The 16248-nt window shown below is 55.8% G+C and overlaps 2 protein-coding genes across 7 annotated transcripts in view; one reads left to right on the forward strand and one right to left on the reverse strand.

Annotated features, from left to right (window-relative positions):
* Positions 1-2511: 2511 nt before the first annotated feature.
* LOC120524814 (RNA-binding motif, single-stranded-interacting protein 2-like) lies at positions 2512-13616 on the forward strand. 5 transcript variants are annotated; one of them, XM_039746569.1, is made up of 13 exons: positions 2512-2671; positions 10322-10485; positions 10752-10810; positions 10890-10981; positions 11059-11216; positions 11303-11382; positions 11464-11573; positions 11662-11708; positions 11808-11898; positions 11980-12030; positions 12121-12234; positions 12325-12405; positions 12487-13616. In XM_039746569.1, the coding sequence occupies exons 1-13, from the start codon at positions 2600-2602 to the stop codon at positions 12577-12579; spliced, it is 1212 nt and encodes a 403-aa protein (XP_039602503.1). In that variant the 5' UTR covers positions 2512-2599; the 3' UTR covers positions 12580-13616. The 5 variants fall into 5 exon arrangements, with proteins under 5 accessions (XP_039602503.1, XP_039602506.1, XP_039602504.1 ...); XM_039746572.1 differs by having other exon boundaries at positions 12124-12234; XM_039746570.1 differs by having other exon boundaries at positions 2513-2671; positions 10319-10485; positions 12124-12234.
* A 351-nt stretch (positions 13617-13967) lies between these two features.
* baz2a (bromodomain adjacent to zinc finger domain, 2A) overlaps positions 13968-16248 on the reverse strand; it is a 49388-nt gene continuing 47107 nt past the window's right edge. For both annotated transcript variants that reach the window (XM_039746566.1, XM_039746567.1), the window contains exons 24-29: positions 15689-15975; positions 15441-15576; positions 15216-15362; positions 14912-15141; positions 14690-14833; positions 13968-14593 (exon numbers count right to left, since the gene is read on the reverse strand). In XM_039746566.1, the coding sequence (XP_039602500.1) occupies positions 14428-14593; positions 14690-14833; positions 14912-15141; positions 15216-15362; positions 15441-15576; positions 15689-15975 (1110 nt within the window). In that variant the 3' untranslated portion in view covers positions 13968-14427. The remainder of the gene's footprint in view (positions 14594-14689; positions 14834-14911; positions 15142-15215; positions 15363-15440; positions 15577-15688; positions 15976-16248) is intronic.

Raw genomic sequence — 16248 nt, forward strand, 5'->3', positions numbered from 1 at the left:
ACAGCAAGCCAAATGGCAGCTGGTGACAAGTTTTCTAAAGTACAGTGGCAGTAGCTACGATAAGGTGACATCTTCCATGAAGCCACCGTCGGTAACCACGGTCTGCCAGGGACAGCTGTGTGCATTAAAGGCTTGACTTTATATAGCGCCTTCCTATACTGACCACCATCCTAAGGTCATTGGAAAAGTGGGCAGCACCAACAACCACTTAGAGACTTCAGCAGGTGTCTAACTCAGTCCCCGCATCCAGCTGTGCCCGCGCCTGGCAGATCAAAGTGAGGGCAAGGGGCTCAGTGGCACCCCTGCTTCACCCCCTCATATGCAGTTGGCCCCAGTGACACCAGCACAGCCCCCCCACCCAAGCTGAAGTGCAGACCCCGGGCTGTTTGCTTTGGACTCGGTGGGGTGGAGTGGGTGGTCCTTGTTACTGCTGGCTGACCTCCACATGTGGGGGCTAGGAAACCTGAGAAGTATTTGGCACCGAAGTGTCTGAAGGCGACCACTCACTTTGAACCCTGTGACTTGTTTTTCGACTTCCTCGCTTGTGAAAGAAAAGGCAGGACGCCAATGCAAGGCGCTTTATTTCTTCTTTTCCATAAAGAGGCGAACTCATCCGCAGTTTTTTTTTTTCCAGCCTACTTGGGGGCTTCGAAAACAGACCAGTCCCGGACGTGGCGCATGCGCAGTGCATGCGGCCGAAAAGACAGCGCGTGACTGCCATCTAGCGACTTCGATGGAAATCGCGCGTCAACTTCTTTCAGGGGCTGGCGACACGCGTCTTGTGGTGGTGTCCTGCGGCTTTACTGGGTCTTAGTCTTCCTTGCACCCTCGTTCGCTACCACCTGGACAGGACCCAAACACCCCCCCCCTCCACCCACCGCCTCCTCCTTCTTAAGCCCCTCTGTCCAGATGCCGGCTTTCCCGCAGTCCTGGTGAATGGCTGGCTGCTGTCCAGCACATCTGCAGCTCGTCCTCCCCCTGCGGAGTCAGCTGTGTGCGGTTGGGGGAGAGAGAGATTTTAGGAGGAGGAGTTGGCCTCGGCCTGAACATCGAGCTACGGGGCGCCTCCTTCTGCAGCACGACTGTGATTGGGGGCGTGTGTGTGTGTGTGTGGGGGGGGGAATTGCTTTCATCTGTCTGTAGAATATAGCGCCTTTACATCCCGAACACCCGGCATACTACCAGGCCAAGGGTCCCGAAGGTGACTTCCTTGATCCCGCCCACCGACCCCAGCGAAGAGCCACCCAGAGGCAACAACACAGACAACATCTGGAAAGAAAAGCCGCAGCTCATGAAGACAGACAGACAGACAGACAGACAATCAGACAGGGGTCAAAAATTCAGCGCTGCTGGCAGGAAGTCCAGCGGCGTCCCGGAGAGGGCGGGGGAAGTGTGTGTGTGTGGGGGCGGTTAGTGGAGTACCCGGGTGTAATGTCGTCACTGCCGTGGAATGCGTGCGTGTGTCCGAGCGTGCGTGAGCTCGAGTGTGCGTGTGTCCGAGCGTGCGCTTCGGGGGTCGACGCATTTCATTCCAACGGGCATTTTAATCCGACGCCCCCCGAACTCAAGTCTTCCTCTCGTCCATTTAAACTTGAGGTCCTTGTCTTTCGCTTCTTTTACATCAGGGGGCGCTGTTCCTCGAATCGATAACTCTGCTTTATGGAATGTCCCTTTGTTCACATTTCATTTTCCGTACAACGCACACCTAGAAAGGCGATAGATAAGAAGATGTGCATCGACCCAAACGGACACACCGCGCTTAAAACGAGGAGGTGAGGGCCCCGTCACGACCGGTCGACGAATGGAAACGAGCGCCCCTCAGCGGGAGTCCGGCATAAGAACACCGCTCGCCACTTCGTGTTCAACGGCATTCGCCAAATGTCCCTCTGGGGACAAAAATATCCGTTATATAGCGCCTTTCACATCTATCTATCTATCTATCTATCTATCTATCTATCTATCTATCTATTATATAGCGCCTTTCACATCTATCTATCCATCTATCTATTTATCTATCTATCTATTGTATAGCTCCTTTGATATCTATCTGTTATATAGCGCCTTTCCAATCTATCTATCTATCTATCTATCTATCTATCTATCTATCTATCTATCATATAGTGCCTTTCTTAGCTATTTATCAAGCTGTCTAATAAAGGGATACTGCCAGTAGGGGTCGCCAGTTCGATTTCGGGATTTCTACCACGACAGACGCTTTACAGAAGCACAGACGTGCAGGTTCAGTCAGCGCTGACAATGCAGAAGGTCCAGGTCAAGCTTTTGGTCATTTCTTTGTTCTATAGCGCCTTACTTAGCATGACAACTTTTTTTTTTAACTTGTGAGATCACCAGTATCACGGTTCCCCTGCTAACCCCCTCAAACCTGAAAGGCGCTCTATGGCGCCGCAGCTCCTCGGCCGGCCTGGCGCAAGCAGCCTCGTCGCACGTCACCCAGCGGACTCTAAGACCCGGCAGACACATCCGCCGCGCGCCTGCCCGCGCCCGCGCCCTCGCGCACGCGCGCACACCACACCCATCCCTCGTGACGTCACCCCCGTCCCGGCTCTCGCTCGGCGCCTCGAACTCTCGGCTCCAGAAAATGCTGCTCTCCGTGCCCCCGAGGGCAGGACTCGCGCCCTACTGCGGCTTCGGCGGCCGGAGCAGTAAGAAGGTAAGACGCCGGTGTCTCCACTGCCGCCGCCGCCGCCTCCGTGGCCGTGTCCTTGACGCGCAGGCCGGGTGCGAGTTGCTGGGAGCCGCCTGCGCTGCAGGCCCCCACCCGCCTCCCGCGGAGCCGAACGGGCGGGAGCGGAGCGGGGTGCAGGCCGCAGTGACGGGCTTGACAGCCGCCGAGGACAGCGGGGAGTCCCGGGATGTCGCCTTGTGCTGGGCGTGTGGTGAAAGGCGCTATAGGGCCTGATCGGCGACGTGTAGTCAGCGCTCTTTAGTTTGATTGCCAGCCGTTATGTGGTGGAGGTCGGCTGTGCGGTGAAAGTCGCTATAGAGTCCGATGGTATATATCGGCGTACATCGCTGGGCAGAGGTGGTAAAGGCGCTGCATGATAAGAGAGGAGGCCTGCTCTGCTGTTAAAGGCGCTATAGACTGACTCGGGGTGGAGGGATCTCATGTGTTAAAGGCGCTATATGGTCTGTGGGTCAGCTGTGTTCTCAAAGGCGCTATATGACCAGTTTGCTGCAGCAGCGTTGTTGAAGGTGCACTGCCATCTGTCGATGAGATGCTTAGGTAAGGCGCTATATAAATAAAATGTGTCATCATTAAACGGGAGGTGGGCTTCTAGGGCGGCCCGGAGCAGCTCCGATTGAAGCCCCGATTCTAGTGAGGACAGCTCTCGTGTTAAAGGCGCTATATAGTTCTGTTGGTAGGGCACACAGTGGCACTTCATAATCCGTTTGTCTTTCACGAAAGGCGCTATAGGAGCCCGAATGAGGGTGGCAATCGTTGATTTTTAAAGGGGGGGCCCCGTGTAGTCTTATTGATAGGCTCAGGGCTGCCATGCAAGGCGCTATAAGGGAGTGCGAGCGTTTCTCTGCAGAGGTGAATGGAGGGGACGGGATGCTGCCCTTTGGGTGTCCTCACCATGCCAGTTTGCTAAGTCGCCCGGCAGATGCTCAGCGTCTGCACGTTAGACAAGCCGGGGGTGGTGCCAGGGGGCCAGTCCCAGCATACCAGACAGAGCGGGTGTTGAATGCCAGCCTTGTCCCACAGCAGGTTCAGGTGGTCGTGCCTCTCGGAGGGGTCAGCGTGGTGGGGATGTCGAGCCTGTGAGGTGCCCCTCTCCTCTGCTGTCTGCCCACTCTAGCTTGTCCTGTGCCAGAGAGAGGTAACATGACGCCACCCCCGGTATGACGACAGGCCTCCCTTCCGGGCGGCTGGCAGCAGCTCAGATTGCACAGATTAGCCGGCTGGAATTCGGAGCATGCAGGCCTCAAACAATAGGCTCATTGCGGCAGGGGTGGCGGCTCAGCTTGGCGCAGCACAACGCCGGCTTCACCTGCTCAGGAATTTGGGGCAAAATGCTTGGAAACACACCCCGTGCCGCATGCGAATCTGCCTGCCCGACGGGTGTGGGCAGCACTGCGCCTCCTCGGGGTGTTGAAGGTGGGCATCCGAGTCAGTGCCCGGGCCAGTCACCCGTAGACGAGGAGCACCAAGGGAAAGGATGGCAGAATGGCGAGTGGATGACAAGTAAGGAGTCGTGGGGAGGAGGACCTGCCAGCAAAAGGGCATAAGTGACAGGGCCTGGCATTGAGCAGACTGGGCTCTGCCTTTAGAGGGCAGTGGAGCCTGGCAGGAGCGGGCCATGTGCTTGCTTGGCACTGCTGATGATGGGTACGATTGAACTTTCCGGACTGATTCAAGGATCTGAGTCTCTTGGGTTCCCATGTTCCATCGGTGGGCCTTTTTTCATTGTATTTTACTGTCTTTGCCCAAATGCCCCCTGGGTTCTTTAGGTGTTTGTAATTTTTCCAAATTTGAAGCGTGGCAGCTTTAAGTGTGGCAGAATTGCCAAAGTGTTGAGACTGTCTAAGATGAAAAGCACCGCGGGCACCTGTAGTGCCATTGGTCCCCTGGTTCTCTTCTGGAGTTTTGTGAATTGCTTCTTAAAGCGCCTTGCAGTGTTGTTCACTGGCACTGGGCCATTAAACTGGTCAGATTTTTAATGGTGTCAGGAGCAAGGTGGTCGACCACCAGGCAGGCTGGGGCAGCAGAGGGTCCTCATCATGATGTGGCGTTGGGCATGAGTGTCTGTGACCTGCCACTTGAGCTGTGACAGGAATGTGGTGGTCTGTGTGATTATTTAAGGGGCTTCACTGTGGTGCCCGTCAGGAGGCGGCATGGTGTTGGCACCTCACTTAGCGCCACTGACTCTCAGCTCCAGGGTCTCAAGTTGGTCCGAGTGTCTTTGTGACTTTTATTGTGTTAGGTGGATTGGCAGCTTTGTAACCACGAGGGTGTCCCAAGTTGGCATCACACCTGGCATGACTCCTGCTGTGCTCCTCAAGATGCGACTATTGGCTTCAGTGCCCCACAAACTTTTAATGGCCGGCCTGAGTTTGGGAGGTCAGGGTCGTCATGAGGGGGTGCAGGTTTGGTGCCCTCTAAGCACCTTCATACACGTAGAGATGGCACTGGCATTGGTGTTGTGACCCAGCTGCCAGAGAGTGGCACATCTGAGCAGGGCTGTCACTGGTGCACTTCCCCTTGGTCACCACTAGTAGGCTCTGCTCCCCTGTTTGGCTGATCCTCATGTCAGCCTCCTGCTCGGGCACCGAGCCACATGTGTACCACCTGCCAGCTGGGTGCCCAGCTGCAATATCTGGGTGCCCACCTTGAGTTTTGTGCAGTTGGCTTGAGTGTGTGTGGGAATTCAGAGCCCCTTTACACTTCCTGTGCCCACAGAGCCCTGTGGCAGGTCACTACAGGTGAGGGTGTGCCCGTGTCTGGCAGGTTGCTTCACGTGGAGACTGGCAGAGCTTCGGCCACATTCAGAGAGAACCGTCCAGACCCCCCCATCACCTCCTGCGCCCACAAAGACCCCATCATGTCCTTGGCCCCTCACTTATTCTCAGACCCTGCGATGTCTTGCCCCCCTTGGCGCCCTCATTGAGCACCACGTCCTGATGCCCCTTGTGTTCTCGGACCCCGTCATGTCCCGACACCCCCCTCAAATTCTCCGCTCACTCCTGGGTCCCGTCACCTCCTGCCATCACCTTGTGCTTTGGATTGTCCTGACGCCTCGCTGATTCCAGACCCTGCCACACCCTGCGGACCCCTTCATGTCCTCACATCTTTTGGATTTCCTGGCCGATTTGCATGCGAGTCGTCAGAAAACGTCCGAGTGAATTGGGGGACGACGTGTAAAATACGGTCCACTTGTGACCCATTAGTTCAGGAGTGGCTGCTCAAGCTGGTCTGGGGGGTCTTACATCAGTGAATTGTGTGGCGGCCCACCCGGGAGGTGTCCCTGTTCACTTGTTTGTCTTGTTATGTCTTCCTTTGGCCTGGCAGTTCCACAGCCCCTGAGGGTCCGTTGAGTGTCCTGTTATGTTAATGACCATTTGGGGACACAGCTGGGTGACCAACTGAAGCTATCATGTGACATGAAGGCCCCTCCCCCCATTACATGGCATGTCAGGAGGGGTGGAGCTCAGCTGGGCAATCCCATGCTGCTCTGTGATGGATTTGCTAAAAGAGGTGGCCGCTGTCCACTCAGTCCCACTTGTCACCGCAGAGCTGTCCCCGAAGTGGCCGGGCGGCCACCAGTTAGGCTTAGCCCTGAATGGGTAGGCAGATGAGAGGCACACACGGTGACAAACAAAATGAGGCACATCTGGCTGGGGGTCTCCCAACATGGTCTGGATTTTCTTTGTCCTTTTATGGTTGTTTTAGTGACGAGACGGAGAGACCCCCACGCAGGAGTGTCCTGGCCAGGGGTGGTGGGCAGAATCCCAGAATGAGGACTGGGGAGAAAATCTGAGGTTGGCAGAGAGGAGAAAAGAGAAGTTTGTGGAGGGCAGACATGCAGTGTGGGGGTCCGAGGGGGCGTGCAGCCACTAAACAGGCTGTGGCACAGGTGGTCTGCATTAGGGCTGCAGGGGTATAAAGTGCCCTGCCAATGCGGCTGGTTCTGCAATATCTGACAAGCGGCGGGCACGGCCAGCTGCCGATGATGTTTTTGTGATTAAGTGGTCCCATCTGTCATGGTGACACAAACATAAACACTTCTGGGGACGAGGGGTTTATAGCAGGGAGTTGTTGGGCGTCCGGTGGTCAGGGCGCCAGTGGGCCTGTCCTCACGGTGCCCATCTGCGTGTGCCACGGAGTGAGGTGCAGTGGCGGGCAGGGTGGCGATTTGGAAAGACCACCAACTTGGTTGAATTGTGAAGTGCTGCCAAGTGTCCTCGTTGAGGTGCGTCACCTGAGTTCGTAAGGACATCAAATGCTGCCACGTCAGACCCCCGTGTACCAACTCCTTATTAGGAAACACAGCGAATGAGCGCCAGCCGTGGGTGGGCTTTCCCTGATGACCACCTTCATGTTGTGAGGTACGTAGAGAGGAAGGGTGAAGCGTCGTCTCAATGGCGTCAGGCCATTGTGGATCTATGCCAGGGTCCAGCAGAAAGGTGGGCATGGCTGCAGGATCCAAAGGACTTCTGGGCCACCACTGCCCTCCCGGCTCTCCTCACATCCACTTTTCTCTGCCGTTTCTTGACCCTGTCAGAGTTGAATTTGGTGGTGCGCGTTTGGCTCTTTGCATTTCTCGTCTTTTACGATTTCCTTTAAAGTCTGAAGGACGGCTGAGGACGTCGCTTTGTGGCAGCGCGGCGGCCAAACTGGCAGTGGAGCAGCAGACCCACCGATGACCCCACCGTGTTGGCTGTGAGACGACTCCTCTAAGACCGACGTGGACCTTCACTCCTGGCGCCCCCTCGCTGTCCGCTGATTCTCTGCAGCTCCTTCCTCGCTCGGTCAGCGTTAAACTGGCAGCCATTGGCCAGGCTGCTTGGTCCAAGAACCTGGCGCTGTAGGGCCTTTGTGGGCGGGGCTAAATGTGGGCGGGGCGGGATATTCAAGGCAGTTATGAGTTAGAGGCTGAGAGGCTTCTTTATTCAGTTGGCTCATTTTGATGTTCGTTACTTTATCTATTTATTGATCAAGAGCCGTGCTGCCCTCTAGTGGGCGAGAATGTACAGGGAGAGGCTGCACCCACCACACGGCGGACCACCTCAGGATCCCGAATTAGGACCCGAGTGCACACACAGGCAGGACTCGCATGCTGTCGCCAAACGTCTCATCTGATAGGCTTATCATCTGACTCCTCCCACCCCATGTCTGTCAGCAAACACCCTGTCTGATAGGCTAACCCTTGGGCCTCTGACTCCTCCCACCCCATGTCTGTCAGCAAACCTCTCTTTTGATAGGCTAACCCTTGGGCCTCTGACTCCTCCCACCCCATGTCTGTCAGGACACACCCAGTCTGATAGGCTGACACTTAGCATCTGACTCCGCCCCTGCTGGCCCTGTCACTCGGAGCACAGCACTCTGGGTAATGCTCTCGTGAGGTCCAAACACCCAGACGTGACCTTCAAGACACATAGCTACTCCACCATGGGGGTCTGCTGTCCCACAAGGCCTGACTTTGGAGTCTCAGAGGACTACATTTAAGAGTTGTGAGGGGACGTGGGTGGTCCGCAGTGCATTCTTCCATCCGTCCGTCCATCCATCCATCATCCAACCTGCTATATCCTAACTTTCTTGACAAATCGATCGACTCGGGCGGTTCACCTGTCCTTCTAATCCTTGCCATGCAGCCGGGAAAGAAGAGAAAGGTGAGGTGGCCGCATCTGTGGCATGGCGCAGTTTGAGAGGACTCTGCAGTGTATCCGGGCAGTGCCCGTTGTAATGAGTGGCTGCAGGGCTGTCTCCTTTTTTTTTTTTTGAAGTGCCCTGAGTGGCCGCAGTGTCCTTCTGCCTTCTGGGCCGGTGACACCTCACACCTTGCCTGGTGGGTGCGGGGGCAGCAATGCCCGTGGTCTCTCAGACTTACAAAGAGGAGGACTGGGGGCACCGCCATGTCAGACGAGTCTTCGTTGTCTGATCCACTCCGGCGTCTTCACTCGTACTCAGAGCTCCGCTTCCGCGATGGCAAAGAAGGAAAACCACGAGCAGCAGACGTCTGAAGAGCCGAGAGCAGAATGAAGACGAAGACAACGACGACGACAACGGTGGTCTGACTGGACGTGACCTCAGAGCACTGGGCGCCTCGTCTCAAACTGCCCCTCTGTCAAACCGCCACGTGTGTCACTTAAAGCAAACCCCACGAGACGCCCGAGCTGCTGGTTCAAAGCACACACACCTGGGCACCTGTCCTTGATAGCGGTCAGTCTCCATCGGTCATATATCTATTGCCCGCGGTGCCAGCTGGGTGACATCCTTGTTTAATTCAAACAAAATGACGAAAATGAGGCACCTCAGTGTGCCACCTGAAGCGGGAAGACCAAAAAAGAGAATTTGGGCATCACATCAAGAGAAGACGCCAGGCTCTGTGGATGCTCTGCGTTTATACGGGGTGGGCGGGGTGCCCTCGAGGGGCGGAGTCAAGTCCGTTAGCAGTCACGCCCCCTGTCTTCCCAGCCTGTTGGCACCTTAATGGATTTACTGGCTATATAGCGCCTTCCCCTCCCGACCTCGTCTCGCGTCCCCCACCCGTTCATTCACACCTCACGTGTTGGTGGTCTACTCTGCCATGAAAGTCACTCGCTGTGCCCGCGCCCGTTCGTACCCCCGCCCGTTCGTACCCCCCCTCGCATCTCAGACCTTTCGCCAGTTTCAGCGGTCCTTCACGCCGATGTGCTTCTCTGACTTTGTCTCCACTGCCATCTCCTCTGTGTGCCCCCAGCTGAGCCACAGTCTGCCAACCTGGCCCCCTCATTGTTTCCACACCTCACCCTTTTTCCGATTTTCGTCCTCTCTTCCTCATAAATTTCATTTAAAAAAAAAAAAAAAAAGCCCCCTGAATGCTAAATTTTGGACCCTTACTGGGAAGCGACAGTCGGGGTTTGTTGTGCTGCTTTCCACAGATGGCATCATGCAGGGTTTTGGGGGGTCGCCCAGCGGTCATTGGACACGAGGCCTGGCAGTGCAGTAGATTTAAAGCCGAGCGGGTGGGCTGCGGTCTCCAGCCCCCTCCTTGAGGCACATGGCTTGGATGTCTTATTGGCGTGTGTGACGTTGGCATCTCTTCAATTTTGGACCACAGAGAGTTCCAAGTCAGACGGAGTTTGGGTGCCCTTACCTGCTGCAGGACCCCACCGTGTGGGCGAGGGCCAGCTTCTTAAGAAGGCCTCCACGTGATGCCCAGAAGATCTGCTGCTTGACATCCCACCGACTACGCCACTTGTCCTTCCCGAGGTGACCTTCCTCTGTTAGCTTGGCAGTGCCCACTGCCCCTCTCATTTCTCTGGTGCCCTCGTGGCCCTAAAGGCTGATGACGGCAGGCGTGAATGGACCTCATCGTATCCCAGCATGCCCCAGAGTATCTGCAGACGCACCGCCGGTCGTTGGGGCGCCTTGAATTCTGGGCAGAGCTCCACCAGGGTGTGAGCAGCTAAGCTCGCCAGTCAGTGCCTTATGAAGGGCTGTGCAAGGTGACACTGGTGTGATGCCAACAGTGGTCTTTGGCCATAGCTGTCAGGTTGAAGGCACAAGGCTGGCAGTGTAAAGGGCCTCTCATTGGTTCAAGTCCCATGGTGCCAGGTTGCTCATTTCTGGTCCCCCCCCCCTTCTTCTCTCCAGCAGGGCTATGTGTCCAGCCAGCAAATGCCCCCCCCCAGTCCCAGCACCACCAGCAGCGGCAACAGCAGCAGCAGTGGAGGGGCAGAGCAGCTGAGCAAAACCAACTTGTACATTCGGGGCCTTCACCCGGGCACAAGCGACCAGGATCTGGTGAAGCTTTGCCAGCCGTGAGTATGGCACACTTTCTTGGTTTCTCATTTGGTAGACCCCAACTTCAAGATGGCGGCAGTTTTGGCGTTCGCCACCCCTTTGTGGCACCGAGTATTTGGGTGCCATCCCGCCGTCGGGCTTTTTGTTGCCCTTTGACGTCTCAGCCCCCTCCCCCCTTGTGTGGCAGCAGTTTTGCGGAGGGCACTGCCAGCCAGCTCCCTGTCAAAGGCGCTAGACGCGGCCCACCCGCACCCTCTCAGCTGTGACCTTTTGTGTTTTGCAGCTATGGTAAGATCGTCTCAACGAAAGCCATTCTCGACAAAACGACCAACAAGTGCAAAGGTAAGTGTGTGCTGAGCGAGGGTCCGGGCGGTGGGGGTCCGAGCTGCCGCCTCCTCACTGACCACATGCTGTCTTTTAGGCTACGGCTTTGTGGACTTCGACAGCCCCGGTGCCGCGCAGAAGGCCGTCAACGCCCTCAAGGCCAGCGGTGTGCAGGCACAGATGGCCAAGGTGAGACCCTCGAGTCGGGTGGTGGTCTGGAGGGCAGCGGCCCTTGGCGGCTAACTGGGTGTCCTCTTCATCCACAGCAACAGGAGCAGGACCCCACCAACCTGTACATCTCCAACCTGCCCGTGTCGATGGACGAGCAGGAGCTGGAAGGGATGCTGAAGCCATTTGGGCAGGTGATCTCCACCCGTATCCTCCGAGATGCCAATGGGACCAGTCGAGGGGTGGGTTTTGCCAGGTAGGACGGGCCACGACATGGAGAGAGCGTCGCCTCGCAGGGTCCCAAACGCACGCGCGCCCCAACTTGTCTCGTCTCTTTTACAGGATGGAATCAACCGAAAAATGCGACGCCATCATCCAGCACTTTAACGGCAAATACATCAAGACGCCTCCGGGCGTGCCAGGTGGGTGCCCCGCGCCCCGCCCCACTTCAGGGCAGCCTGAATTCTGAGCCCACTAAATGCCACCATCTCTTTCTTCTTCAGTTCCCAGTGAGCCTTTGCTTTGCAAGTTTGCAGATGGCGGCCAGAAGAAGAGGCAGAACCCGAGCAGGTACTTGCAGAACGGGCGGCCGTGGCCTCGGGACGGAGAAACGGTAAGCTGTGTGCCAGGTGGGCACCCGCACTGAGCTGTGTTGGCCCAGCTGCTCACCCTCTGCCCTATCCATCTCTCTCCCTCTACAGGCAGGAATGACTCTGACCTATGACCCCACGCCAGCTTTACAGAATGGGTAAGTGACACTGGAGGGAGGCCAGGCAGGTTGGCATCAAACTGGCAGGCACTTCTCATTGTGGGTGCTGTCCCTTTTTTTTTTTTTTGCCCCCATCAGGTTTTACTCCGCCTATGGCATTGCACCAAACCGGATGATTACACAGACATCCATGCCACCGTACCTTCACTCGCCAGTGTCATCCTACCAGGTGAGCTATTCTTTCCCAGGGCATGGGGAGTGCCAGGGCTGAAGTGGGCAGTGGGCCTGATGCCTCTTTGTCTCCTCACAGGTGCACGGCCCTTCCTGGATGCATCACCAGTCTTACCTCATGCAGCCTGCTGTAAGTGCCCACTCGGGCCGGGGTGGGGGTTACCGGGCAGGGCTGCCACATTGCGTCTCGGCTCATTTGTGCCCCTCACACTCTCCTCAGCAGGGCGCGGTGCTGACCCCTGCGCTTGACCACCACATGTCTATCCAGCCGGCCTCGCTGATGGCCCCCCTAACGCAGCAGTTGAGCCACCTGTCAATCAGCAGCGGTGGGACGGTAAGTGGCAGGGCAGGTTGGGCGGGTTAGGTGGGCACACAGAAGGTGTGGGGGGGATACTTAACAACCTGTCCTCTTGTTGATTCTCAGTACCTGCCAGCCACCACAGCTATGCAAGGGGCCTACATCCCACAATACACAGCGGTGCCTTCGTCGAGTGTGCCCGTCGAGGTGAGGACTCGGATTCACGAGCGTGCCGAGGGGGCCGCCTGCCCGCCACAGTGCTCACGGTTTTTAATCATGTGTTTGCAGGACAGCAGCGGGCAGCAGCCGCCAACACAGGCCTCCGTTGCTATAGAAACAGCTTCCGAGCATGGCGCCTATTCTTACCAGCATGGCAAGTGAAGCTAACTGGACGAAGGCCCTGGACGACAGATGCGTGCGCATTTTTTATTTTTAACCTTTTTATTTTTATTTTTTTTTTTTTATATGTAAAATATGCAAACCTTTTTGACTTTTTTCGTAGCTGCGTTACAGCAATTTTGTACAGAATTCTCACCCTGGCATTTTACGAGGTTCTAGAGGAAAACTATTTTTTTTATTCTTTTGAGAAGAAAACGTTAAAACACTAAAATAACCAAATCAGGGCTTAAAAGCAATTGGTGAGAGCGCCAAAGGGGCGGAGAGGAGACAATCAGTGGGCGGGGCCTCCACTGCTGCTTTGCTCATTGGCTCCTGTTCACGTGAGACTCTTTATTGTGCTTTTTGTTTGTTTGTTTGTTTTAATATTTAGGAGAGACGTTAAGACCCGCCCACAGGGTGGACACCAGGCTGCTGCCCGGCCCCTCCCACCCCACCCCGGTGCCCCTCCCTCCTCTTTATTTATACAGACACACCTCTGCCTGCATTTTGAAAAGCTTTCGATTCTGCAATACGACACCCACGGCGCCATGGCCGCCCCCAACCCATATTTATAACCAAAGATGCTGAAGCCATCGAGCTCTGCGCTGCGCTCTGCTCTCTGACGGAGAATCCATACTTGGGCCAGCTGGACACGTGCTGGCCGCATGAAGGACATCGGCAACTTGAAACTGTGAACCGCTGACCAAGCCTGATCTCCACGGGGACGGTGTAACCCCTCGTTTCACTTTGCTACTGCTGCTACGTCCGGGTGACAGGGGGCCTCGTCCGCGGCTGGTTGAGGTGACACACACACCCCAACCCCCACACCATGAGTGGCCTTGGACACGCTGCCAGTGCTGCCGCGTGTGTTCAGGACTTCTGCCTGCTTTGTTTTTTTTTGTTCTTTTTTTCTTTGCTTTAAATTTGTACAAAATGTCAAAAAAGGAAAATGTTTTAGTTTTGTACGGTTTTGTGTTTCATAGACAGTCTGTTTTCTTTTGTCAATTTTTTTTTTTTTTTGTAATAAAACAAGAAGAAAATCCACCGACTCCTCCTTTCAGTAACAACTGAGACTCCCAAACGCCACACCGTGCCAGTCGTAGAATTTGAACCTACAATCCACAGCCTGTGCCACGTGAAAACCACTCTGTATTGGCCACACCAGCTCCTGCCCACCATTTGTTTGGGTGGTACGAATGAGGGCAGACTGGATTAAACCGAAGCCCACCTGTAGTGCCTAGACCCCAAATGGCCAGCCACGGAGAGGGTGGGAGTGTTGACCTGCACAGTAAGCCACGCTGAACACCACTGGTGTGTTGGGATGGATGCCAGTCCGGTGCCCCCTGTGCCCTAAATAAAGAGAGACGTGGGACGGAGCCACAGACACGCCGTTGCTCTACTGGATGACTTTATTCAGCTCACAGTACGATCTACAGATGCATGGCTGTTACATTAGAACAACGGGCTTAAACTTCTTTAAAAACGATATATTGGTCCTAAAAATATAGAAAGGAATAAATTTAAGTCACAAAAACTGTACATTATTAAAAATGCACGAGAACACCACGCCTGCTAATAGAAAAGTCAGAGACCTCGTGATCCCAGAGCCACGTGTGGCTGGTGCCTCGTCATCTACTGGCCTCTAGACGTGACTATTGCTATTAAATAACCCTGGCACCACGTGACGTGACGCGACGTGACGACTTCTCATCTTATATACAGATAGATAAAGCAGCCAGCCGACGGTCTGTCAGTCAGGCGCTATATTAACGCTATCCACCTTACAAGGCCGCCCTCGGCCTCCAGCAGTAGTATCTGCACAGCAGTCCCCTGGGCACGGCAGTGCCATCGTCACTTGTCCTGCCCTTTTCCCTGGTAGAACTCAAGCCAGCGGCTCTCGAAAAACTTGCGCAGTGAGTGACCCGCCATGCCAACTGCGGACGTGTCCTCGTTGAAGAGCTGACAGTTGTCAAAGACCAGCTGCGCGTCGGCGGCAAACTCTTCACAACTGCAGTACCTGGGCAAGAGGAAGGAGCAGGATGGGCACTTAGTCGAGGCACCGTGAAGAGAGAAAGAACGTCCACCACCACAACACCCAAGCAGCACGTCTTACCCGCCACGCAGCAGCTTCTCGCGCATCGTCAGAAAGTCCATGGGGTTCTTGACGATCTTCCTGTAGCCCAGCACCAGGCGGGGATTGACGGGCTCCAGGAAGGGCCAGGCATCGTCGTGCGACTCCATCTCCATTAGGATAATCCTGCACGCACAAGGCCGTGTTAGGCGTATCGCACAAGCCCCCCGTCACAACTCGACATCACCCACCCGTGCCACTTACTCGCAGTAGGTCAGGTCCGGCTGGTTGCGGGTGCTCATCCTCCGGCGTTTGGCTGGGGAGGATCCATAGTCCACTGAGAAACGGGAGTAGGGGTTTTCGCGCCTCCGAGAGCTGCCGCTGCCACGCCTGGGGCCGTCCTCGTCCTCTGAGCTGCCCGACGTGAAGCCATCGTAACATTTTTTCCGCCTGTGGCTACGCTGCAGTTTTTTTCTGGGTGATTCACCATTTGCCTGTAAAAGATGAAAAGCGGTCAGCAGAACTGGCGAAAAGTGGATGACGAGGCGGGATGGCGTCGCCTACTTGCCTTTGCCACACAAACGGGGCAAAACCAGTCGCCCTCTGGCACAGCAACAATCTTGGGCCGCAAGCAGTAGGTATGGCAGCCGCGGTCACAGCCGTCGCACAGTAGGAGGCACTCGTCGTCGTCCCCCTTGCGGCACATCAGGCACGTCTGCCAACACGAGATGGGGCCCGTTAGCTTACAAGACCAGCGTGGGTTTAAGAGCGACCCGCGGCCGAAGACACTTACCACTTTGACCACCGAGCGCTCCCAGGCAATGGTCCGCTCCAGCTGCAGGATGCACAGCGCCAGCTGAGCCCCACTTCGACATCGCTCCACACTCTGCCTCCAGACCCTCAGCCGTGCAGTCATGCCCTGCTCGAAACTAACAACATAAAATTCCCAAAGCTGAGGACCCACGTCTGCACCCATCAAGCCGGTCACCACCCAGAGCTGAGCAAGGCAGACGTCATGTAGCCCAAGAAGCCACCACGTACCTCTCAAGGCCGGCGGTCACATCGGTGTCTTGGCCCGTCAGTGTCACTGCTTTATCCAGGATGACGTCATTGACGTTCCACAGCGGCTCCTTCAGGTAGCGCCTCTCAATGTTGCGTTCAAGCGCTGCCAGCCTTTGGACAGCCAGATCCAGTGGATGGGTGGGCACTCGAAGATAGTCCAGCACCTCCTTTTTGGTCTTGATAATCCAGTCATCCAGCGGCTCGACGTGGTGTTCGAAGTAACGCAGGTCTTCTCTGACGGAGTCGGGCTCTGGACATGTCCAACCCTGTTGGAGAAATGAAGGCCGTCACGAGGACTGGCAGAATGGCTGCATGACGAGCCAGCCTGATCTCTGTCACACACACACACACACACACACACACACACACACACACGGTAACTGTGCCAGACGGGGCAGTGCAGTTCTCTGGGACAGCACTTGATGCACCCCAAGCATCCCAGCGGAGTCGGACCGTTACGTCGTAGGGATTTCACCCCCAAATTTCCCATCTAGTGTGTAGGGGTCAATCACCCACCCTTAAGGTCCCCATGCCTAATC

The sequence above is a fragment of the Polypterus senegalus genome, chromosome 3, assembly GCF_016835505.1.
Source record: "Polypterus senegalus isolate Bchr_013 chromosome 3, ASM1683550v1, whole genome shotgun sequence".
NCBI classification, from domain to species: Eukaryota; Metazoa; Chordata; class Cladistia; order Polypteriformes; family Polypteridae; genus Polypterus; species Polypterus senegalus.